General features: G+C 38.1%; 1 protein-coding gene across 3 annotated transcripts in view; it reads right to left on the bottom strand.

Moving 5' to 3' along the window:
• Positions 1-26,065, bottom strand: part of Prkacb (protein kinase cAMP-activated catalytic subunit beta) — a 92,157-nt gene that overhangs the window by 23,002 nt on the left and 43,090 nt on the right. For all 3 annotated transcript variants that reach the window (XM_059266423.1, XM_059266424.1, XM_059266422.1), the window contains exons 2-5: positions 9,054-9,115; positions 7,108-7,236; positions 3,165-3,263; positions 2,078-2,160 (exon numbers count right to left, since the gene is read on the bottom strand). In XM_059266423.1, the coding sequence (XP_059122406.1) occupies positions 2,078-2,160; positions 3,165-3,263; positions 7,108-7,236; positions 9,054-9,115 (373 nt within the window). The remainder of the gene's footprint in view (positions 1-2,077; positions 2,161-3,164; positions 3,264-7,107; positions 7,237-9,053; positions 9,116-26,065) is intronic.

Consider the following 26,065-nt stretch of genomic DNA (forward strand, 5'->3'; position numbering starts at 1 on the left):
TTATAGTCACATACATACAATCTATATGTTTGTAGAAACCAGGTGAGGTTCTTATACATAGGCCATATATCTACAAACTGCTCTAACTTTGACAAATTCGTGTAATTTTCACGCTACAATCTTAGTATTATTTGAAAATGGTGTACCAATTTCTAATCTGAATTTCTAGTTACTTTTTTAGTACATTCATTGAATGTTTGCTAATTTGCTTGACTTTAATGACTTTCAAATTTGTGTCTCTGATGAACAACCTCAACTATTAATATGATTTCCTTCAATGGATGGCCAGAACCAAAACTATCTAGAAAGAATTGGACACATGCTGCTCTTCATGGCCATCATCACATTCCCCGGGTCCACGCCTCATTCACTTCAGGAGCTCAGTAAGTACTGTTGACTCCAGGAAGATGATACACCACTCTTAGCAGCATATTTTATAATCCCCTTCAGTTTCAGCCAGGTCCAAACACTGTAGTAAAGAATGAGGGAGGCTCTGGAACAGATATAGGAGACTCCTCCTGGTTTGAGGGCATGCAACCTCAGAAGCTATGAGAATTTCATCTGGAAGGCCCTTTATATTTTTCTCCTTGTGTGTAAATATGAGATCTGCTTAGTATCCCATTTAATTGTTTACACAAGCTGACATTTGGTAGAAGAAATAGAGAGTATATCGATCTGTAATCTAAAAGTAAAGCAGCTTTAGTGTAGACATCAGTGAAGTTAAGACTCAAGTGATCGACTAGACTGATGAAAAGCCACACTGAGCAATTACTTAAATCCTCTGGCATTCCCTGGGTCTTAGAGCTCACATACAGCAACTGTGAGAGTTCAGGAAAGATAACATCCCACTGAATTATTTCAATCAACGTGCTTTCTTTACAGCATTATGTGGGGTGTTAAAGGAACAGATGTGGGTAGCTGCAGTCAAAGACATAAGTGGTTGCAGAAAAGGAGGCAATGTGTTTGAGGACAGGTTTGGGTAAGACATTTTAGTGTAAGCATGGGGTATGTAGAGAGGAACATGAGGACTCTGGGCCTACTTAGACAGGGGGATAGGAAAGAGATGAAACAGGAAGTAAAAGGAAATTATCAAAAACAAATAGAAGACACTTTTCATTACACAGTCTTATACATATTAGGTTCACCTTACACTAATGGTCAATAAATGAAACCTTGGCTTAGGCCTCAGGCAACTCAAATAAAGATTGACTGCCTATCTGTTATTCTCTTGTGATAACCCAACTCTATGATCATCCTATTATGAGTCATCAGTCCAAAGGGAACTCACACTTAGGTTTTAACTGAATTCTGAATACTGAGTGGAACTGGTTATGGTCTTAATTTTAGATTCGTTTTATGAAGGATTACTAATGTATACTAGTAGCTATGAGCCTTGTACACTCCCAGAAAAGCTGTGTTAGTAATAACCTAGTACACGGCAAACCCCTTAAATTGTGTATATAGTTAAGAAACTCAACATAAAAAAGCTTTAATTATATTATAAAAGACTTTATAATATATCAGGATACAACATTTATTTATTTATTTATTTGTTTGTTTAGGTTTTTTGGAGACAGGGTTTCTCTGTGTAGCCCTGGCTGTCCTGAAACTCACTCTGTAGACTAGGCTGGCCTCAAACTCATAGATTCATCTGCCTCTGCCTCCTGAGTGCCTTATCACTATTATTTTTACATCTCCTTCCTCATATTCACTTTTATTCAAATTTCTCCAATAAATGATACTGTCATTAAATAATTAAATCACATGGCATATATTGTTATTATGTCTCAAGTACTATTATTTGTTCAATACATGCTGGTATTTTAAAATTTAATTATTTGTATTTTTTTGAAAATTCTTCAAACCATCTCATAATACTTACCAGTGGTAGAATATTTAAATTGGTTTCATAGTGTTCTCATTTGGTTTTAAAGCTCATATATGGTATGGCCTCCTATTGTTTCTACCTAATACTTTCTATGGATAAAATAGGGGTTAATGAGATCAAGTGTATTCTGATTTAAAGTAAACACAAGCAAGTGAAGACTCAAGGAAAGAAGACAGGAGCAGCAGTTACCTGAACCTTCCAATTCTTCTTAGATGAGAAAACATTTCACCCCCAGGGACATATTCCATAACCATGTATAAATTAGAATTATCCTATGAACAAATAACAAATAAGTACCAATTGTAAAATCTGGGTAAAAAACATTTTGAGATGATACCATCTTAAATTAGAAAGGGCAAAGTCAAGTCCATTGACAGACCAAAAAAACTGAGGGGAAAGATACTAAATAAGACGTGCTCTGGCTTTCCCACACCCATCTCTACTCCCTTAGGATTCCAGTCACAGGAAGCCCAAGACTTTGGCTGTTCCTGCTCTTGCAGAGGACATTTACCTTCTGAACAATGGACTACTGTAGCAATGACAGACTAGCAAAGTACATGCAAAGGAATAACAAAGTTAAAAAACAACGTGGAAAAGCTAATAAGAATACTGACATCTTACATTTGCAAGATGGATGGTTTTAATATTTTAAGTATATAGGGCTTTATTAGATTTACAGAACAAAAGACTAAGCAAAACCAAAATGCTGCCTACGATTCAGCAGTGCAGAGATGTCAAGCTATCCATCATTCCAAAGAACCAGGATCAACCTTTTCACTTTATCTGACTCATGAGCACTGCACAGAGGCTGCCCTCCCTGTTGCAAAATAACAATAGCAAAAAACCAAACCCACCAAAGTCCAGAATAGAAATTACTAGGTGAAGAAAAACATCCAGGTCATAACAGGAAGGGTTTCAATGATGTAGAAAGTGTGTTCAGTATCTTCATTTGAATGGAGTGTAAGACTGACTAGTAAGATGTTTGTTTCTGCATCACTGTAATATCTGGTTTTGTTGCCTTCCCATGAAAAATCACACAGGTCATCATCAACAGCTGCTCCAGGAGAAGCAGAACTCCCCCAGTGCAGTGATGCCCCCAAAGCTCACGAACACCATGAGCACAATGGGACTAATTACAAAATACCTAATGGCATTGCTTTTCTGTTCATTTTCATTGTCTAGTTTTATCATTTAACTAGAATTTTATTACAGTTTCATATGTCAAAAGGCACATATTTGATTGAAAATATCTTCCTTAGACAGCAGTGCAACTAACCTTAAAAGAATACTCCAGCCGGACAAGAAACGGAAACTCCACCGCCTGCAGTATTCGTTTCTCATTCAAAGTATGCTCTATCTGCTTCAGCTTAACCACCTACAAGTGAAAAACAGATACCCTTTAGTGTATTCAAACAATTTTAAAAGCTATCATTTTAAAGAAAAAGTCTTCCATATAATACTTATAATGGATAAGCAGAATTACTAGACTTCAATAAATAAATTAATCAACCAGGCTGATAAGAGTCGAACATTTACAGTCTAACAGAGAATTCTAGCCTTGGTCTTCAGAAGGTCAGTGTTCCAGTTACAGCGATGCATGTCCGTTATCCCAATATTAAGACTACCATAAGTTCAAGGCTAGCCTAGGCTACACAGTGAGATACTACTGCCCCTCCCAAAAAAGTCAGCTATAAATCAAGTTAAGAAACAAAAGTTAAATGGGAACGAAAATAGACCTATAAGACTGCTTTAAAAGTTACTATGTGAAAATGTTTGCTGCTAATGACATGATCAAATCACTTATCACCTCAGTCAGTAGCAGGAAATTAAAGATGAAGGAAAAGTAAAAAACTGCAAAAGTAACAATGGGCAAAAGAAGATAAGCTGTTCAAACTGTACTTGAAGAAATAGTTAAAATCTAAAAATTCAATTTACATAGCCATAGATCAGAATATGGAAGAAATACGATCTTTATAACAAACACTACTTGGGATTCATCAAACACTCCAGACTGGCCCTACAACAGATGGTCTTAGGGAGGTGGACAGAATGAACAAGTATATCAGTGGCAGGGGATTTCTTCCTGGCCAGAGGTCGCCTGGACTTGAAGAAGAGGGTCCTGACACCACACAGAGACTGATACCCTCTGTAAGAATGGGAGTGGACACTACCGAGCAAAGAATCTGGGAATCGCAAGATCTGTGTTCCAGCCTAGACCTTCAAGTAGCTTTGGGCTTTTTGGAATGCTATCAACTCTTTAAAGTCCATACAATGAAGCTGTTCAGTCATTACTGTCCACGTATTAACTAGTTATAGAATCAGGTAGTGCATAATTATTACAATAAATCACATTTATCTTCAAAATTCATATAAAATTTATATTTACTTTTAATATGTATGTTAGCTTAAATACATTGGTGTAAAAGCACTGGCAGATCACCAGCTGGCTCTCCAGTAAAACATTAGAGGAGTAAGCAATAAACAAGACAGGCTGTAGAGCCCCTCACCCCCCGGAAATCACTGTATCCTTTAAAGAGTCAGCTTCAAGCCAGAGATTCAGGTATAGACCATGTACGGACAGCATGGGGAAAGAGACTCAATTCTGACAGGTTAGGAAGGAGGAGGGACAAGCTGAGCTCTGTCTTCCTTTAATAAATGTCAAAACCTTTCAGATGAGTCAGAGAAATGCTATGGGACAGTAAGAAAGCTGTGGTTAGAGGAAGAAGAGTAGAAGTCGAAGTCTGGCGTCATGGAAATCATGGTGTTACTGAGCATCAAAGAAGGGACTGGAAGAAAAGATCCTGGGGACAAGGTGCGTTTTGAAGGGAAAATGTACAAGGAATAAGGCACAGGCACAGAAGTCAGATAAACCTTGGCCAACATATCAGCTTAACTTACTAGTTGTCAGACACTGGAGAAATTGGGATGGTTAGCTTAAAAGGGAGTTGTGAAGACTCACTGACAGCACAGGCGCAGAGCTGTTACTTGTGTGTCCATGTGCATATACATATATTTGCACATGTGTACGTATGTGCTTGCCTGTGCTCATGTTTATATCTATCCAGGCAGTATCTGATACACTGTAGTAATGTGATCTCTTTAATTTCTGTACTGATCCCCCCGCCGTGTACACTAAGACTGGGGAGGCTAAGCTGACCTAACGGAACGATTGCATGAACTTACTGACAAAAAGAGTTATTATGGTCTGTTATTTTATTACTTACTTCAAGCAAATTAAACAAAAAAAAATCAGAATACACCATTTTCACTCCAATTTATGTCAACACCCAGTATTCTGTAGTAACAGAAAGTACATCAAACTCTAAGTTATTCTTCTGTGAAATATCCATTACCATGACTTACCATGAGGTAGCCACCTTGGTAGTTTACTTAACAGGAAGCTAAAGATGTCTTTCCAAATACTTTAAGATGGTAAATATCACCATCTTCTCGATATTTTTGAAGTACAGAACTTCATAAGTTCTTCAGAAAGATGACATAGTCTTAGAAGCTATCCTGAGAGCATTTAATAAACATTGTAATGGCAGGTTTACAAATACAAGAGGAAACTGAAGCCTTTGTCTTTTTGTTGCCAGCATGAGCAGGTGAGTTGCTAACCCCCTTCCAGATCCATTAACCTCATCTACCGAGTGAAGACAGGAACTAAATGATGTGGAAAAGCTCCATGCTCAGACCGTACAGCACAGGAACACAAAGCCCGAGAAGGAGTCGAGGTTGGTGGATAAGAACCTATGTGGAGAAAATCTGAAAGAACCAATGGGGGTGGGTTGGAAGGTAAGTGAAAGAGTGAGTGAGCCAGAGCCTAGAGCTTAGAGACAAGCAGTCCTTAAAGATCATGGAGAAACAAAATGAAACAGGAAAGAAACAAAAGGAAGACCCACGGAAGTAGGGCAGGGTCAGAAGAGTGGGATTTTCAGACGCTTGAGGCATGGCCATGTTAGGAGAGAAGGCTATCTCAGTCACACGCACTGGAGTTGGCGATGTGGTAATCGGACTAATGACCCTTGGCAGAAACACGCAGTAAGAGCAGTGAGAGGCAGGGGATGTTAGAATCAACAGGAAGGAAGTTAGTGATACTATTGCTTCAAGAAGAATGGTTAGAAAATCGTGAATGAGGGCAGCTGCCAGAGATGTTCAAATAAAGGTACGAATTAGTATCTTTAATTTCAGAGGCACTTAAGACATTATCTCCTTCTCATGTGAGAGATTTACTGGGTTTCCAGTAAAATGAAGGTTGGAACAGCCTGATGCTATGGTGCCCAAAGTGTGGTTATTTCACATTTAAAATGTGGCTAATCGAAATGTAAAATGTAAAACAGATTTTGAAGACCTAGTATGAACCACAATAATTTTATATTTGTTGAGCACTAAACACTGGGCTATTAAATAAATTAGACTTCAAAATTAATTTCAACTACTTTTTGTTTCTTAAAATGTGGTTATTAGGTAATGTAGAGTTACAAATCCAGCTTCTTTATTAGGAGCCTACTAAGAGCAAGTTAACTTGCCATATCTGTCCCCTGGCAATATGGTGCCACAGGACAGTTACTCCATCCCGTCTGTCTCCTGCCACTGCCCCACGATGCTGCCACCAGTGTCCTACCTGGATCCCAGGAGACCAAGAAGCCAGTCTCTGTCAGCTAACAACTAAGTAACATGGAGCAATATCTACCCACGTCTTTCCTTAAATTGTTAGTTATTGCTAGGCAAACAAAAAATGCTTACTATTTAATGTACTAAATACTTCAGATACCCTGGTTTATTCTATTGATAGAGAAACAATTAGAAGTTGTTTTATACAGAACATAGGCTTTATAGTTTTTCCATGACTTAAGTGACAGTTTACATTGACCAAACCCAGTCATGTCAAGCACGGAAGCTTCTGCTCTAAACTAAAATGGGACATGAACTGAAGTCACCACGTTTCTGTTCATCAGTCTGTGGATGCAGTGTAAGAGGTGCTTGCTCTGCACACATGGAAGTCTCTATTTTGTTAGGGCATGATATGTGTTCTCAATGGACACAGCAATGTCATGTTCCCAATACTAAAGCCTCCAGGGACTACACATCACATAGTCACAGGAAGTCACAGTCACATAATAACATGCAAACAGCAAGCTCCAGTGTCATCTGCGGTGTCAGCAGCAGCGTCCCCGCCAACTGTTTTACAGAAGAGCCACTAGGCACAGGACACTTACCTTCTGCTTGTCCAGGATCTTCATGGCGTAGTACTGCTCGGTGGCTTTGTGCTTTACTAGCATGACTCTTCCAAAAGAGCCCGTGCCAAGAGTTTTTTTCCTTTCAAAATCTTCAAGGCCGGCATTACTCTATACAAGCATAAAAAAACCAATAAACTTTTAAATTAGAAATTCCCACAGGACTACAATTATGATCACTCAGTGTCATATAATCGTAGTGGATAATTTAATTTGTAGCTTATCCATGCAGAAATAACACATATACACACTCTTCATATTTCAGGTTATTCATTCTATATTCTCCTTTAAATAACAAAAGTCCAATAATAAGAGAATAATTTTATAAAATGGAGTATAAAAATAATGAAGTAAATAAAAGCCTTGACTAAAACATAAATGGACATATTTCAATTCCACTGTGATTTCCTAACACAGCTAATGAACTACTTGTACATTTTAAGAATTACAAACCCACAGTCAAACAATGTATATGGTCACAGAACACTGGAAATAGTTGTATAAAATGCAAACTGAGAGATCGGTTTTCACGCCTCAGGGAAAGTGGTATTCTTTATGTCTTTATATGTAGTTACAGAACTAGACGCTAGCCCAACAACCAGACATCAGCCACAGAAATAAGAGCCAGTGAACTATAGAACAGCTGTAAAGCTAGATAACAGCCTGAGGGAAGAGCCATAGAACCAGGCAATATCCTCAGAACTGTGCAGTCCCAGGCTTTCTCCTGATGCTGTTATAACCTAGCATCACCTACATCAGGAAGGAGAGGAGTCTTCATTCCACAAAGAAGCAAAGCCAAAGTCTCAGAACAATAACCAGATCCTTCTCCTCCTTGAATAGCTGTTTTGTTATAAGCAAACATCTTTGTTTGGCTGTGACTAGTGCACAGAAGCAAAGAATTAGAGGCATCAATCCATTCAATTTGTTGCTGCCACAATAAAACAAAAATTACCAGGAACAAATTACATGCTAGCAACAAGTAGTAATTGCTGACCCATCTATTTAATAGTTTCATTATGAAGACACTCATGAAAACCTCGGAAAAGGATTTTCAAGGCTCCATCTGCAGTGTTTAGCTTGAGCAAACCTGATGTGGTACGGCTCGTCTACAGTGACAGATCTGGACAGCTGCAGGAGTGCACCACAGAACTGAGTCTCCATAGTAAAGGAGATGTTGCTTTAGAGATACAGCCTAGTTTCTAGTTGCGTCATTACAGAAGGAAAAAAACAGTAAATCTTGCTTATCAAATTGTTATGACATTGTTCATTTCACATTTGTGGGAACTCAAAGAAGAAAAAGTCTTCATAATTCTGATTGATTATCGTTGTGGTTTTACATCTAACTTTTTATTTTACTGACACAGGTGGGTTGCGATGGTTAATATAGCCATCCTCAATTAGTGGGAACAAATAGTGTACAACAGGACATCTCTTTATGTTTGATCATTGCTTTTCTTCATATAATAAAAGAATGCCTTCTCCCCTGCCCCCTTTCTAATATTTCATGTGACAACTTGTATAACTAAAAATTAGTATTTCAGAAAATATTGAGCTTATATCATGCAATTTGGAATTAGTATCAAAACTTAGCAACAGTCTTGGCATACAGCTTGGTGGTAAAGAACTTGCCTAGGATACGAGAGACCCTCTGTTCAATTCCCAGGACTGTGCCAAGAAACAAGACAACAACCATCACCTATCTGCCCTTTAGGGATTCTATAAGAAGTGGGTAGCTTCTTCAATGGAAGTATCTATCTATAAGATTATCAATTAATAAATGACATCATAGCATTAGGATGGAATTTCCACCATAGTATATGTTTACTAATAACACTTAAAAACTAAGCTTTCTAGAGTAGCATAAGTAAGCAAGAATTGTGATTTCACTTAACACAGGTATTGCCAATCATAGAAAACAGTTTCCTTACCGGGGGAGGGTTCTCCCATTTCCTCAGAAAGTCTTCTTTGGCTTTGGCTAAAAATTCTTTCACTGGAAAAAAAAAAAAAAGAAAAAGAAAATAGATGGTGTCTGGTAAGAACGTTTGTATCATGTTAAAATGACATATGACGTGGTTATATGGCTATATATCCTTATGTGAGCAACTGCAGGTCAAGCAAGGACAAGTGTGTCCATCAATGTGATGCCCAGGGGGCTACTGAGTGTCTCCAACTTCTAAGAGCCTCAAATACTACTCTACATAGGGACTACTCTGCTAACCTCAAACCTAAACCCATGTCCCAGGAAACATATCTGAAAGTCGTTTATAAGATATCAATCCAGGACAAAATCGTGAGTGTTAATAAGCTGGAAGTGGTATTAACCGAGTCTGAAACACAAGCAGAGGATATTTACATGTCTTGGTCTATGGGTTTCGAGAACAATTGGCTGTGGTGAAGGGCAGTTCCTGATACAGGATTTGTGCTTTAGATCTGTGGTCTCTACCAGCAGAGAGCAAAGGAGAAGGCACAGACTAACAGCTACAGGATCCACAAACCCATAAAACCCAAATGGAACAAAACACCACTAACAATCCAAACTACTTAAAAACTAGCTCTGAACTTGTATAGAAAATTATCTGAATGTCTCATTTAAAATTTACATGAAAATAAAGCCAAACAAAAGCTGGTGTTAACATAATGGTTAGTAATAGCTGTATTTGTACAGCACTGTGGTTTATATTGTTAAATTTGTTAACTAAAGATGAGTCATTTCAGAGTATGCCCTGTTTATACACTCCTCCCACAAATGTACTAACAAGGGCTTTTGTTTTTAAAACAAATTTCTATGTTTTAGAAACAAATAATCGTAAACGTTTTTTTAAAAATTTTGATATGGTCTTATGTTTTCTGTGAAAAATGAAAATACAATTGGATCATACAGGATCCCTTTACTATTTCTCTTTGTTCAATAGATTCCTGATATTTCCCTGTCTGACTCAATGGAGCAAAGGCTAGAGCAGGACTGAAAGCCACGGGAACAGTAAGATGCTGGAGAAGACTCTAGAAACAATGAATGGCCTGGACTAAAGCCACAGTTATGCCAGACACGTTGATTAGGTCTACAATCCCAGCATGTGGAAGGCTGAGGCAGGTGCACTGTAGTATGTTCAGACCAGCCTGAGCTACACAGTGAGTCCCAGGCAAATCTAGTCTACAGGGAGAGGACTCTGTCTCAAGCAAACAAACAACAAAACTATCATAATAAAAACCAAAATAAAACAAAACAGATTTAGAATGAGCAGTGGGAACCTGAGGCATCTTGTGGTATGCATTATTCTTTCTCACTTTTTCTATAGTATACCTGCAGCCCAGCAAAAACCAAAATGGTGCTTGGCATTCTAACTGTTTTGCCATTTCAATACGATGATGACAAGCATCAATGGTAGATGGTTGTTTAAAAAGAACACTGGCTTATGCATTTCTGGGAATATTACTTTATTAGGTTTCAAGAATTGTATTATACATTATTTCCAAAGTATCTATTTTAAAAAATCAGAGAAAATTAACTTTCAAAGTTAGGATCCTCATGTACCACAACAGTAAATCAACTGTTACACCTAATTATCAGCATGGGACCTAACTCATTCCAGGACTGGAAAAGTCAAGAGATTTTGGATCCTGGTTTGGGATACAGTATGATTTTCGGGAAGTGAATACACTGGCTGCACTGAGGGATGGTTTGTTGTGCGCGCTCCAGGACTCCAACCAGGAGCATGTAACTGGCAGGTGCTCTCCACTGAGCTTCATCCGAGGCTCAGGAAAGCTGGTTTTATAAGCAAGATTTATTTATTTAGTTTATTTTTGCATGGAATAGAGATGTCTGCACATGGCCATGACTTGGAAATGATGGCTGTAAGTTAAATTAAAAACAAAATAAGTTGGAACATACAACTGTGACTTCTGAGAAACCACACTGGTGATTCTGAAAATACATCTCTAATTTCTTCTGAAAAATATTTTAGTTCTCATTTATATATAGAACTTGTGCAAGTTATGGTGTAAACGCTCCAGATTCCTGCTTGAGTTCAGACAGACTGGAGAAAGGAGAGAACTGGAGAAAGAGAGAGGCCCTTGAGTGTCCTGCCCCAGCTCCTGTCATGTTACAGTGAGCAGATCTGAAGGTAAACAGCACTGATCGGTCAGCAGGAGAAGTGGGAGTACAGAACAAAGATCAGAGCTGGAAAACCACCTCTCCTTTCTTGGTGATGAGCTAGGAGAAAGACCTCTGATGCTACTCAGTATTCTTGCTAATCTGATAATAGAAGTGATTGGAAATATTCCCCACATTCATCAGTATTTTGAGTTCACTGACAAGTCATAATGGAGAAAGCAAACAGCTCAGAAAAGTTGTGTGGGAAAACCACTATCAATATGTACAATACACACTGATTAAAAATAGTAAGTTTCAGTAACATTTTAACATAGAAAGGCATTTCCCTTTGGAATTAGGGATGCATTAGTTATAACATCATTAAATAATACCATGAGGAAGACTCTGTTCCTGAAACATGCTTTTGTCATATACAATATGTACAAATTTGGAATCGCTAGTATGTATGTGCACTATTTAGATTCAAAGACAAATATAATCAGCTCTTGATAAAATAGCTGCCATATACATATATACATGTTTATATTACAAATTAAAAATGACAAAATAAAATATTCTATATCTTTAAGCAATAGAAAACTCAGAACTGCATGTATTTGTCATGGATTTTATTATTTTCAGATATGGGTGGATTTAAGTTCTAACTGTTTTTCTTGGGTATTTCTACCATTGCTACCCGCTGACATATTAATAGGTAACAAAACGAGAGGTGGGGAGGCGGGCAGACTCACACACTGTACCCCACTCAACCCAACGTGTCATAGAGCACGGACTGTGAGGTTCTCAATCTTCAGTTTTCTTCTGTGCACTATATAATCCATACAGAAATTTAACCATTCAAACCAGAGCAATAGGCTGATAGTTTTTGGAACCTGGTACATAACAAGACTAGCAGCTCTAGCTGTGTGATCGATCACAGGAACCTTCAGCAAAGCTTCAAACAGTGTCTAACAACTACCCTTAGGAAAAACACTTCAAGGAAGGGTTTTCTGCAAGTGTATTTTGTTCTGTAGCGTTTAATAATGGAGCAAACTAGGTAGAAAAGAGCACAACTAAACCTCAATTTATTCATTTACAATTTTACTTAATACCTAAATGAAATGATTTTCTCTTCAATTTTTGTCATCTAGAGTCTATCGTGTTACACTCTAGAAGAGCATACCAAAGGAATCTATATGTTCACCCAAGGTTTGTTCTCATCATTCACCTTTCCAAGGGATGAAGAAAGACGCAACAAGAGACAGGTCTCATGCATTTCCACAAATACAGAAAAAAATATACTCATTTCTTATCACTCTTTCTTCCCACACTGATGTTTTTGTACATTACTTGAAAGCAAGTCTATAGCTGGAAAATTTCTGTGTCCCAGCCGGCTGGAGGTCAGGACAAATCTCTCCTACTCACGCCCCCCAAGTAAACACACAGACGCTTATATTAGTTAAAACCGTTTGGCCATTAACTCAGGCTTACTATGGACTAGCCCTTACACTTAAACTCAGCCTATTTCTGTTCATCTATATGTTGCCACGTGTTCCGTGGCTTTACCTTGTGCCATTACATGCTACTCCCTGGACTGCAGGCTGGTGTCTCCTGACTCAGTCTTCCTCTTCCCAGAATTCTCCTCATCCCCTTGTCCCACCTATACTTCCTGCCTGGCTACTGGCCAATCAGTGTTTTATTTATCAACCAATCAAAGCAACACATTCACAGCATACAGAACATCCCACAGTACCTCCTCTTTTCTGTCTAATCAAAAAGGCAGGACTTAACTTTAATATAATAAAAATACATATAACAAAACAATTATCAAGCAAGAATTACAGTTATATCTAGTCTATTTGTATTTGGCAAAATTAAAGAAAATATTCTATCTATCCTATATTTGTTTCATATCTAATTTATCTTTTATCATAACCAAGGAAAATCATGCATTTCCACAAATACAGAAAAATATACTCATTTCTTATCACTCTTTTCGCTCACATTGATGTTTTTGTACATTACTTGAAAGCAAGCCACAACTTGAAAATCAGATTAAAGCTCATTTTAAAGAGGAAATTTAACTAAAACTTCAAGTATGGAGTCATTTTATTCATGCAATTCACATAGCTCTACAATGAACAAGCATGTTTCAGTGGCGACACTGAACAAATCCACAAGGCGTTGTTAGATAGACTTGATAGCTGCTTATCTATTGTGACACACTGTGAGTCACACTATGCCAAGGTCTAACTGCCAGATGTTATCAAGAGCACCTCATGTGCAGAATGTGTAGATTTATTACTGAAAATGCAACAATACTGCTATAGATGTTGAACTCTGGAGTCTCTAAGTAGATGCATCTCATCTCCCCCATCACACCTTGTACAACGAAAGGACCACTTTCAGTCCAAATATATTAGAAAACAGAACCAACAGAATATACACTTCCTGGACAAACGTACAACTACAATATTGTTTCACTCAAATTTGTAATACTGTATCTTTACAAAAGCCACTCATCAACCTTGATAATCTTAAGTGATCCACATTCATGTCTTCTGGTCTTGACTACAACCTTCTCTGTTTCGTGGTGTTCTATTTATTATCTATAAAATATTATACAAAGACTACAATACCTGTGTGATCTTATAAAAATCCAACATAAAATTAAATCATTCCTTACAAAAATTTTTATTAAGCCAAAATAATAAAATCAAACTATGAGAATAATAAAAATTTACAAACAACTGAACAGAAAGTTTTAAAGTAAACATTTGTTTTATTAAAAAGGAGTTGCCTACCAGGTATGTCTGAAGAAGAGGAAGCTTGTGTACAAAAAAATAAAATAAATGATGATTAAAGTACTCATAAAGTAGTGTGTTAGAATAAAGTCATGTCTATATATTTTCTAAAACATATTTTCTAAAACACATTTCTACAACAATATTTGTAGAAATAAAAAGTTAATGCAAAAACTCATTTATTTGTACATATTCAAATAATACACTTTAAAGTATCAAGAAATAAAACTAACAACTACTGTTTGATGCCAAAATTTGTTTCATGTTAATTTTCCTTAACATTACAAGTGTTAGCTGGGCGTGATGGCGCACTCCTTTGACTCTAGCACTCAGGAGGCAGAGGAAGAGGCAGGTTGATCTCTGTGAGTTCGAGGCCAGCTTGGTCTATAGAGCGAGTTCCAAGACAGCCAGGGCTGTTAGACAGAAAAACCCTGTCTTGGAAAAAAAATCCAGGTCTGTTATAGAGTTTGCCAGAGGTTCTTGGACAGAGGTGAAGCACCGTAGAGGAGACATCTGTGCTCAATCTCCAAGGACAGAGATGCTCTGACAGGCGAGGTTGGAAGAGAGGACATTCCAGGCCGAGGTGATCTTGTATAAAAGGCATAAAATTCACTTGTCCAATGTCTTTGAGAGAAAGCATGGAGAATGAGCCTGGGAGCATCCTTTCTTCAATGACAACAGGGGAAAGGCTCCCACTCCCACTGCTTCTCTATACCATTGCACTGTTAGTTATAACAGTGAGGCAAGAAGAAGGTTAAGGCCAGAACTCTCCTTATGCACAGGGATGCACGGTTGTTTACACAGAAAATTCAAGAGACTCTCATTGTGATCTTAGAATCCATAATCTCGGCTTAAATAAATGGGTATAGTTTTAATCTCTTCTTTAAAACTGCTTTCCATCAGCAGGGGCTGTCCCTGATGCTTTGGCTGGCTCTTGGGAATCTACTCTTCATACTGGACTGCCTTGCCCAACTTAAATACAAGGGGAGGAGCTTAGTCCTACCACAACTTGATATGCCACGCTTTGTTCATACCCACAGGAGGCCTGCCCCTTTCTGAACAGAAACAGAAGAAGGGGGTTGAGGTGGGAGGGGAAACTTCAGTTGGGATGTAAATTAAATAAGTAAGATTGCTTCCCATCGGAAGATGTAGCTCTTCTCTGTATTTCTGTTCTACTGCCTTTCACTCATGTCTGCCATTTCCTTCTCCTGTGCTCTTTACCTACGCTGGATTTGCACAAACTCGGTTGCATCTGTAGGTCTTCTCCTGAACACTTCACAATCTATCTTAAAATGTATCTCAAAATCCACTTCAGCCACACCCCATAAATATCAATATATAGTTAAATTTTAATTTATTTAAGTTACTTCTTGGTCCATGAGTTATTGGAACTTTGTAAATCCATAAGCAAACACATTTGTGTTTATGAATGAGCCTTTATTGTCTGAACTCAATTACTTCATGTCCAAGACTACAAGTAAGTAAGTAAGTAAATAAATAAATATATCTCATGTCTTTGGAATTTGTTGAATATGCTTAAGTATAGAATCAATTTTATAATCATTCTTTATATTTATTCTGTGATTACTAGGTAAGAAATCTCTATATAATCTATAAATTTTATATTTTATAATTTCTCCCAAATAGGCCAGTTTTGTTTTATGCATTTTGAGACTCAGAGGCATATATGGTTTTCATTTCTCCTTGTCATCAATGGTAAATGGTGATCCACACAATGACTCTAATCTCTGAGATCTTACCATGTGATACTCTCCTGAAGGCCCAGACTCTCACAAGTGTGGGCATTTTGCTCTAACGTGGTGAACAAAAGCTTGACTCTTGCTTTATCTGCAGGAGACACGAAGGACATATCCTAGCAGAGGCTCTGCACTCGTTTCTGCTGGTATGAGTGTGTTATCAGCCTAGATCTACCCCAGTGTGTTTTAGTAGCAGTCCTTAGACCACAAAATTAATATACATTAAATCCGGAAGCCTCCTTCAGGGGGAGCGGCTGATGACTTCTCAGAAGAGGCATCCCATATGAATGAACACACACATATCCCAGCCCTGACCCAGGCACTCAAGCCGAGAGATGTGAGCCGAGAGCCGAGTCGGGTTTCCTACCTCATACTGCCCTGGGAAGACCCTTCCAGGGTCCTAATCGCACAATCCCAGGCTGCACAGATGGAAGGACTTGGCTTCTCTTTTGTGAGGACATTTAACATGAATGTCCCCAGCTGGCCATAGTGGTGCACACTTTTAATCCCTGCACTCAGGAGGTGGATCTCTGTGAGTTCGAGGCCAGCCTGGTCTACATAGTCAGTTCCAGGATAGCCAGACCTACATAATGAGACTGTCTTACCACTCATCCCTCCACCACCACCACCCCCCCCCCCCAAAAAAAAAGAAAGAACAAAATAAGGAAAGCTCTTTGGACCACAAGGTATGAAAATCTTGTTTCCATTTCCCACCTTTTTTCCTCCACCTTGGGAATTTCTTTTAATACTTGGGAATTTAGAATTGACTTAAGGGATGCTTGCTACAGAGTCTTCAGCATTCTAAAATACTGGATCTTCATTTTTTTTCCTCCCTTAGAAGGAGCTCTAAGTTGTGTGGCCTCCAATTCTAAGTTTTTGTTGTTGTTTTGTTTGTTTGTTTTTCCTCATCAGAAAAGCTTCACAAGAGATTTTAAGATGTACAGACCTAGATATTTGAAGATTGATTTGTTTTCCTTAAAATTCAAAACTGCCACCAGTAAGCACACGGTGCTGCTATCTTCGTTAATTTTGTCAAAGCACAATGACTGCTTCTGATTGGCACATTCAGGCTTTTCTTTAAGTTTTACGTGCTATATTTATTAGCATGGTGGTAGCAGTGCGTGCTGGAGGTCCCTGGCACCAAAACAAAAAGTTTGTTTTCTCCATTAATTAAAAACAAATAAACAACAACAGAAACTGTTCTATCGTTACGACTGTCCTGTGTGGACACTGCTCGATGAATCTGTAGAACGACCTATTCTTATATAACACAGCACTCACTTCACAGGCTTCCTTGTTTGTTTTCTGAGACAATCTCACTTTGCTGCACAGTTGCTGTTCTGTACAGTTTGAGGCAGTTTCTGGCTATAGAGTCTGAGCCTAGGTTGCAGAATGCACCACCACACCTGGCTCCTCACCTCATAATTTCACGTATTTGTTATTTATTTGTGAGAGACGTATATGTGTGTGGTGAATGCATATGTATGTGACTGTGAGTGCAGGTGCATGTGGAGGCTATCAGCCTTACCTTATTGCTTTGAGACAGTCACTCTCTGAACCACAAGGAAGCTGTTTTGGCTATAATGGCTGGCCACCTGTCTCTGCTCTCAGTTTGGGGGTTACAGGCACATGATGCCATGCTGAGCTTTGATGTGGGTCCTGGGATCCAAGCTCAGGCCCTCATGCTTGCACAAGGTCTCTTACTCACAGAGCAACCTCCCCAGCCTGTACACCAAAAATTTTTGATCTTGCTCATTTCCTCCATATCCTGGAAGGGCTTATCAGACTAGTTAATTTACTTTCCGACCACGACCAGTTGTGGGATCCCCTGATCTAATGCAGCCTGCTTGTTATTTTGCAAGCACCAGGTGCATTTTCTTATAATCTTTCCTTATCACAACACTATGCTTCTTTTCTATTCTTGCCTGATTTCCAGCCCCTTCTTTCTTTTCTTTCTTTCTTTCTTTCTTTTTTTTTTTTTTTACCTTTAACAACAGGTACTGCTGCTGTATTTTACTTTTTTTTCATTTTTCTTTATTAAGAAATTTTCTACTCACTCCACATACTATCCACAGATCCCCCCTCCTCCCTCCTCCCACCCCCAGCCCTCTTTCCCAAGCCACCCGCATCCCCACCTCCCCCATATGGAGGTCTCCCACGGGGAGTCAGCAGAGCCCAGCACACTGAGCCTAGGCAGGTCCAAGCCCCTCCCACTGCACCAACAGTCCCTTCTTTTTATCCTAGTCTTCTGCTGTTTTCTTAAAGTTCATTTTATTTATGAATGTGTATGCAAATATGTATGTACGAGTACATGTACACATAAGTGTGCTTTGGGAGCTGGAGTCACAGGTGAAATCGTATGCTCCCTGATGTGGGTGCTGGGACTTGAACTCAGGTACTTATGACTGAGCAGCAAAGGCTCATAACTGCTGAACCATCTCTCCAGTCCTTCTGGGTTTATTTGATTTCCTCTGCCCTTTTTTGTATTCACTTGAAATATTGAAGAATTAGTTCAGATGATCTCTGTATTTTTTTAAACAAATATTTCTAAATATAAGTTCATTTTTTTTCTCTTGAAGGTGGTGACTTTATCCTTTAATACTATATAACCCCCCCTTTTTTTTATAGGCTCCACATTGTTGTTTTGCTTGTTTATCCATAAACTATGGGAAGCTTTTAAAATCTTCACACTTGATCTAAAATAAGGTAGCTGATTTTTCTTTTGACTTCCCATTTTCTATTGTAGGTGCTATTAGAATTAAGTTCTTGAATATTTTTGTCTGTATGCACATACATTATTAAATAATCCAACAACTTTCAGTGGTTGTAGAAGCTGGAGAGATGGCTCAGTAGTTAAGAGCACTGGCTGCTCTTGCAGAGGACCCAGGTTCAGTTCCCAGCACCCACATGAAGGCTCACAACCATCTAAACTCCAGCTTCCAGGGATCCAATGCCTTCTTCTGGTCTCTGGTCACTGTATGCACATAGTGCACATGCATAAGGCGAAATACTCATCCAACAACATAAAAATGTGTAAGTATTCAGAACTACAGGGTACTTGCTGTACTGATGCCAGGCACATCCAGGGAGAGCCCTGTCCTACGAGGAAAACAAAAGGCCATCTTTTCAATTTGCAACGACCTAATAAATTCTTGGCCGTCCCAACAGAGCTGCTTGAGTACAAAAGCAAAGGGTATTCTTTCCCACAAGCCTCATCCTGGGAAGTTGGTAAGGGTGAATGATTGTTTCTCTTTCTTGAAGGCAAGTAATCCAGAGTAAAACAGACTTAGAGCGTGACCATCATCTGGTCTAGTACATTCTGGGAAAATGCCCTTCCTCAACTGGAGGGCTGCTACACTGCTTTCATAATTTTGTTTGTTCTTACATTTTCAGTCAAACATAAGTAAAGGAAATTAACCAGCTGCTTATTCCTGTTCTGGTCTACAGAATTTCTGGGAGTCATAGAAGATCAAGATTTATTCTTCAGATTCACCCTCAATTAAGCTGGACCAAGAAGCAAGCTCACCTAGAACACCTTTCTAAAGTGACACATAAAATTTGTACATATTTACAGTGTGCCATGTGATGTTTCTATGGACACAATGTATAATTTGCAAGTCAGGGTGAGCATATCTGTCTCCTCAAATGTCTTATTTTTTGCAATGAGAACATAAGCAAACTTCTCACATTGAACTAACGTAACACGGAATCATCTCTTGCCACCCTCCTGTGAAGAGAACACCAGCTCTTGCTTCTCTTATCTAGCTGTAACCAAGCACCTGTTAACTCACTTTCTGTACACTCCCCATCCCCCGTTCTTCACATGGGATTCTAATAGTGTAACGCTGGTTCTGTTGACAGGTATGTGAACCAAGGGTGCGCAGTAACTGGCTGTGTCAGATGACTAAACTCCATCTTTCATAAACAGCACAGAAACCTACACTATATGCTGTGATGATAGATATCGGACAGAGAAAATGAAAAATTCATGTGATCTTAGAAAAACCGAGAAAGGTGTTATGATTCCAGGCTCCTTTACCAGCCCAAATGCTGGGCCTCATCAAAGCTTAGTTCCACCTTTGCCTTGGAACTCAACAGCTCAGCATTCTGATAATACCTATGTCTTGTATGCTTCTGCCTGTCTGAGTTGGCTCCTATGTTTCCTGGTCAAAGGGCCTTATGGAACTCAATGGAATTTTGGGGAGAATTCCTTTAGAATTCTTGATTAATAAGAGAAAATCTTCACCAAATGAAAAAATTTAGACGGGGCAGTAAAGACTCTTTTTACATTTACAAGCAGTTTTTAAATGCTGGAAAGATGAAAGAGTAGATGAGTACATTATAGCTTCTTGATCATTTTTGTCTTTATGTTTCAAGATGGACATGTGAACACTGTGATGATGTATTTTCTGAAATAGCTCACACAGCTGATATTTTTCACTGGTAATGTAACCAAAGTGTTCAGACTCTTAACAAATGAATATTACTTGGTCATTCACTTAGCCTTCTAACTCGGCTTCCTTACTTCACTTGGGATACTGGAATAACTATTAGAAGTACACATATGGCCAAATGAAGGCTTTCACTTAGGAGTTCCAGATCTAGAGATCAGAAACTCACTTCCAATAAAATACCGTTACATATCACACATTTGCACCTAAGTTTGTAATGGATGTACTGAAAGCTATGGTGATTCTCATGATTTCTACAAAGAACATAAATATGGAAGATCATTACTCATCCCTGATACACAGGCCAGGAAGGAAGGCTGTGGATCTCTCCTGGCCTGCTAAGGAGTTTAATCTTTAGTTCAGAGGCAATTACAGAATTTCAAGTTTCACAGTGGGTTAAGAAATGGACTTATTTCAATTTAAGAATCAGTGTGCAAAGTCATCTGAAGAGACATGACGCTGGAGGCTTGGGAGGAGAACAGCTAACTAGTCAGAAAATGGAGCTGAGGAGAGAAGAGAGTGACCAGCTCCAAAGGTGTGCCGGTGATACCGGGTCTGGAGAAGACAACTGATGTACAATCAATAGAACTAAATGATTAAATACACAACTAGGGGTGACAAGTTATAAACAACCCTAAGATTCTGGCTTTTATTTCCCGTATGGATTATGAGGTCATTAACAGAAATTCGGACCCAAGATGAAGGAACAAACAGATGTTAAGAGAGAAAGAGAAAACTGTCTCTTGAAATGGATGTTTCAGGTAGTGACTGAGGCGTGGGCATGGATGAGATCACTCAGAGAACGCAGCACTGAGAAGACCAAAGCCAGATCTCCAGAGAAGATGGCTATCGAATTATCAGGAAGTAGAAAGGGACAGCTTTACAGCTATTTCCATAAACATAACTGTGTGTGTACAACAGATATGAATATATTGTAATTTCAGATTCAGATAAAAAAGGCCCAACATTTGATTAGTCTTACTAATGAAGCCACATTCTCTTGTAATTTTTCATATTTTGAAATAGCTAGATAATTCAGTCACAGCATGAGTGACATCATTTGAGGTTGAACACTCTTGAAAAAGCCAACATCTATTTGTTTTTCCACACTTAGTGCGGCAGAAAAGGATGGAAGGGAAGAGGCAGCTACGATCAAGTCCATGAATTACTCTTTAACCCATAGCTTTCTTGAAAGAAAAAGAAAACAAGCAAGAAACAGCAGCAATGTCTCCAGCTAAACACATCAGACTCTAAGATCCCTACAACACTACAGTGGTTGCTAAGGATTCGAAGGTTATACACAAGCTTTCCAAGGAAACATAGCTTTATTTAACTAAATAAAAAGCAAGATAACAAGATCTATGCAGTTTCATATCTGTAGAAATCCTAAGAAATGTCAACATACTGATTTCACAGTATCAGTCCAAATTTCAGAAATATCTACTCTGAAAACAAGAACATAATTATCCAGTCAATTTTTAACATTTTGCATGTAAAACAGCCCCTTGTGTATCAAATGCCACTCTATAATGTGAACAGCTTTACTGCAGCAGGATAAGGAGCATTTCCTAATTATAATGAAGTCATCACTACTTATGGAAGAAAGGTTCCTTGGCTTTGAATTTCTTCACTATACCATAAAATCCCAAATCTTTCTGACCCAGAATCTAATCCCAAATGTCTTAAGTGTGAACCTTGTTATCACAGGGCACATAACACTCCCCATAAGTGACACCTGGACCAGCCCTTTCTGCCTCAGCAGAGATGCTAATGAGTGATGCTCTGAGCAAACACTCACTCTGACAGCAGCATGTCTATTTTTAGCTGCAGGTTTGCTTGAAGTGAACAGCTCCTGTTCTGTGATAAGCTGCAGTACATACTACAGCAGATTTTCTTGAAAAAACAAATAAAAGCACTTTTGGACATGCTTGAAAAAATGAATAATCATAGCAAAAGATTAATTTTCATAAATGTATTTAGTCTCATAAATCATTTTCCCAAAAATATTAACAAAGCCCCTAAAGCCAAAATACATATATTTATTTCATCCTTAATTCACTATTCTAAACCAATTATAATTAAAAGCAACCCCCCCAAAATCAATAAAATTTTGGCAGCATCTTATTTTCAGGATAAGTATTTTAAAAAGAGAGCCCAAAAGAAGCCAACAAAAAATAGTATTTGGATGACAAAACTAATTAAAGTCAAGTTAAATATAATTATCTCAAGCATCATATACTAAAATAAAAACCTCTTTGTAGTGTATGGGTCTTCTACTTATTAATTTACAACACAGTCAACAACAATATTGGTAGTGAATACAAGAAATCAAACCATAAAGAAAATCAGAAATGGAATGCTCGTGCTATCAACACTGTTATTGTTTATAGTTCTTAATGGCTTTTAAAGGCATTTTACAATATACCTACTTTAAAAGCATCAACACAAATGCCATTTACCACAGCTCTGGCTTTTATAACCACCTCTACATAAATACCTTTTCCTTCTGAGTTAAATATTTTAAAAAATATATATATATATAGAGAGAGTCTCCGAGACCATACTCACCATTCATGATGACAGCCAACCTCTCCAGAGCATATTGCTCAGAACAACAGCCCAGCAGCAAAGGGAGTTATGCTAATCTCTGGAGGCAGAGCCGATGGTGTAAACACATATGCTGGAGCAGGAGCAGAAAATCAAGAGCTCTCTTTTGTTTTAAAAAGAAAAGCCCCCAGAAGCAAAGCCTAAATGCCCAGTAGGAGGTACCCCCAGACAACAGAATAATGCCAAAGATGTTTTATGTAACCAGGTTTAGTTTTTTTTTTTTTTTTTCTAAGCTAGCTTCCTAGCTTCCTTCATATACCTCCAGAATAACTCAAAATGGCAGGGAGAAAATGTGAACCAGGATGTATACGATATTCTCAACTGTAACAGCACAAGTTGTTACCACGGCAACATTAGACCAGCATTATCAGTTTCCTTCTAACCAAGAGGTAGCTCTCCTAAAGCTTTAATGAACCAAAACAAAATGCCTTTTTATTCTAGGGCAACATGATCTCCAAATGACGACATTCTATACACTTAAGCACTGAACTAGCCCTTTTATACACCTCTTAAAGATATTTTTAAAATGCTTTTTTCTTTAAATACTCACACAATCCCATGTTGAATCCGGTGAGGAACAAACAGCAGAATGATTGCACCTAAACGCCTTTCATTACAGCAGCTCCTACTGCTAGCTGCGGACCTCACTGAGACTAAAGTGCTGTGTGCTGTTGCTAGTGACTATTGGCGATGAATCTTATTGCCCAGATCGCTGACAGCTTTCATTTTTCATGAGCCAAAAGCTATACTGCAGCACAAATGTTAACCATTTCAACATTCTGTATCTGGGAGAGGCATAATATAATGCTATATATAACCTGCTTTTATAAAGGAAAATCGGGGAATAACACTTGTAAATTTCCATTAAATTCAGCATTAAGTATCTGATATTAACCAGGTATTATTATTATTATTTTTTAAGACAACACAATAAATTTACTGGCAACCACTGTGACATTTACTGGCAACATGTGACATTCTTCCTATTAAACAGGACTCTGAGGAGAGACTGTCCGGTAAAGTGGGTAGGCTGGATAGCATGATGAGTGGGTTCTACTCTCAACAGACCTAAGACCACTAATGATACAAAGGGCCTAGAGAACCATGTCTGTGTGGCAGAACTTTAGCAGAGGAATCTGCTCCTTTAAAGTTGCCAGGAGAGGCAGGACTTGTGGTGATGGACAACCAGTTAGGGACTTTCCCCAAGAAACAACTAGCAAGCTGGACAGAAGTGTTGGAAGGAGGTTCACTGCTCTGGTACAGATCAAGCACAGACACGCTGAAAGGCATCAGGAGGCACCACAAGGCTCTGGGTAAGAACACTGAAATCTGTGCTCTTCTTCTCCACTCAGATCCCTCCAGTTTGGTCTGGAAGGCTTAGGGGCTGCACTGTCAGAGGAAGCCAAAGCTCCACAATGTCACACTATCAGTAAAAAAGCAAACTGTAAGGAATTAGTGGGGAAAACGCCCAGCTCCCTTAGCTTGATGCCCTGCAGGATGGACAGCAGACTGAGGGTCCAGGAAGAGGTTTAGGAAGGAAATGGCAACAAGACAGAAAGGAGCTAAATGTTCTCAAAGTCCCTGGATGCACAGGACATCATAACCCCATTTGAGATCCAAAACTTGAAGCTGCTGTGGATCAAACGTGTGCTTCCTCATCTATACACAGTCCCACCAGTATGACCTCTGATAGTATAAATCAACTGAGTTCTGGAACTCAGGACACAAACTATGAAGGACATTAAATCCACAAACTGGACTAAAGATGTAGAAATAAAAAAAAAAAAAAAACAATTCTTGGAGAAAAAAAAAATTAAGCCAAATACAAGCTACTACAAATATCTCATTTTAAGGACTCGATTTTTGCCCAAACCCATATGCTTTCATAATGAGAAGAATAAGTAGTCAACAGAAAGTGTCCCAGAAATGGGATTTATGTACAATTTAGAAAATATTTGCAAACATTTAGTAAAATGTTGGATGAAATGAAGGGGAACTGTTTAAAGACTTGATGAGAACGATACAACAGATGGAAATTTCAATACAGAAAAAGAAATCTGAAAAACAGAAAGTAGAGATTTGACAAGTCAATACGAAAAATTTAAACTCACTATAATGCTAACATCACATTTCAGAAATAAAAAAGATCTAACCTGTAAACGTGAGTTGAAGATAGACTGTAAATATGAACAATACCAAGAAAAGTGAACAGTCTCAGAAATGTACTTAATACTGAAGGCCCAACACACATCTAACAGGAGCCAGGAAGAGTGGAAAAATGTTTAAAGAAATTATGACTAAAAATGCCCTAATATGAAAAAAAAAAAAACTTATAGTTCATGAACCAAGTGAAGCAAAGAGTTAAGCTAATGCTAACTAGGACAAGCAGAAAGACCCACATCTAGACGCTTCATATTCAAGTGAAAAATAAAGATAAAGTAAACAATTTTAAAAACAGGAAGAGAAAAATCAGTGCTAATGTACAAGGGAAAAGCAATACAGTGTTAACTTCTCTTTAGAAATAAGATTGACCAGGAAACAGTGAAATGATACATAGAAAATGCTAGAAGAAATAAGAAACAGAATGGTTAGTTAAGAACTGTACATCAAGGAAAACTACTTTCCACAGAGTAAACCAGAACATTCCCAGAGAAAACTACAACAGAGGACACGAGCTGTAGTGCAAATGCACATGGAGTTCAGATGACAGTGAAATGCCACTACAGGGTAAGCTGACAGGAAGAAACTAAGTACAGGAAATGACAAACCAGTAAGGAAATATGTATATATACACATATGTGTATAGATACACACATAATGGTTATACATAGTCTTACATATGTGAGTGTGTGTGGTGCTGAGTATCAAATTTTAAACCTGCTAAGTATGAGTTTACAAAATGTACAAATTCAATATATATGAAAATACCATATTTAGACAATAAATTTATTGTATTAGTGCAAAGAAGTTCTATTTTACTAGAAATTATATCAATTATATCATAAAGTAGATTGTTATCAGATAAACATTAAAAACAAAAAGAATTCTATTAAGAAAAAAATATTTTAACAGTTAAAAAAACCAGAGGCTTTCAAATGGTGTAAGTTGTGTTTACTCAATAAATATGAAGGCATTATAAAGGGGAAATAGGATCAACAAGGAACAAAATCTATGAAACAGAAACCAATAAAACAAGATATAAAACCACCATGTCAACAATTACATCAAATG

This window comes from Peromyscus eremicus, chromosome 6 (genome assembly GCF_949786415.1).
Source record: "Peromyscus eremicus chromosome 6, PerEre_H2_v1, whole genome shotgun sequence".
Lineage (NCBI taxonomy): Eukaryota > Metazoa > Chordata > Mammalia > Rodentia > Cricetidae > Peromyscus > Peromyscus eremicus.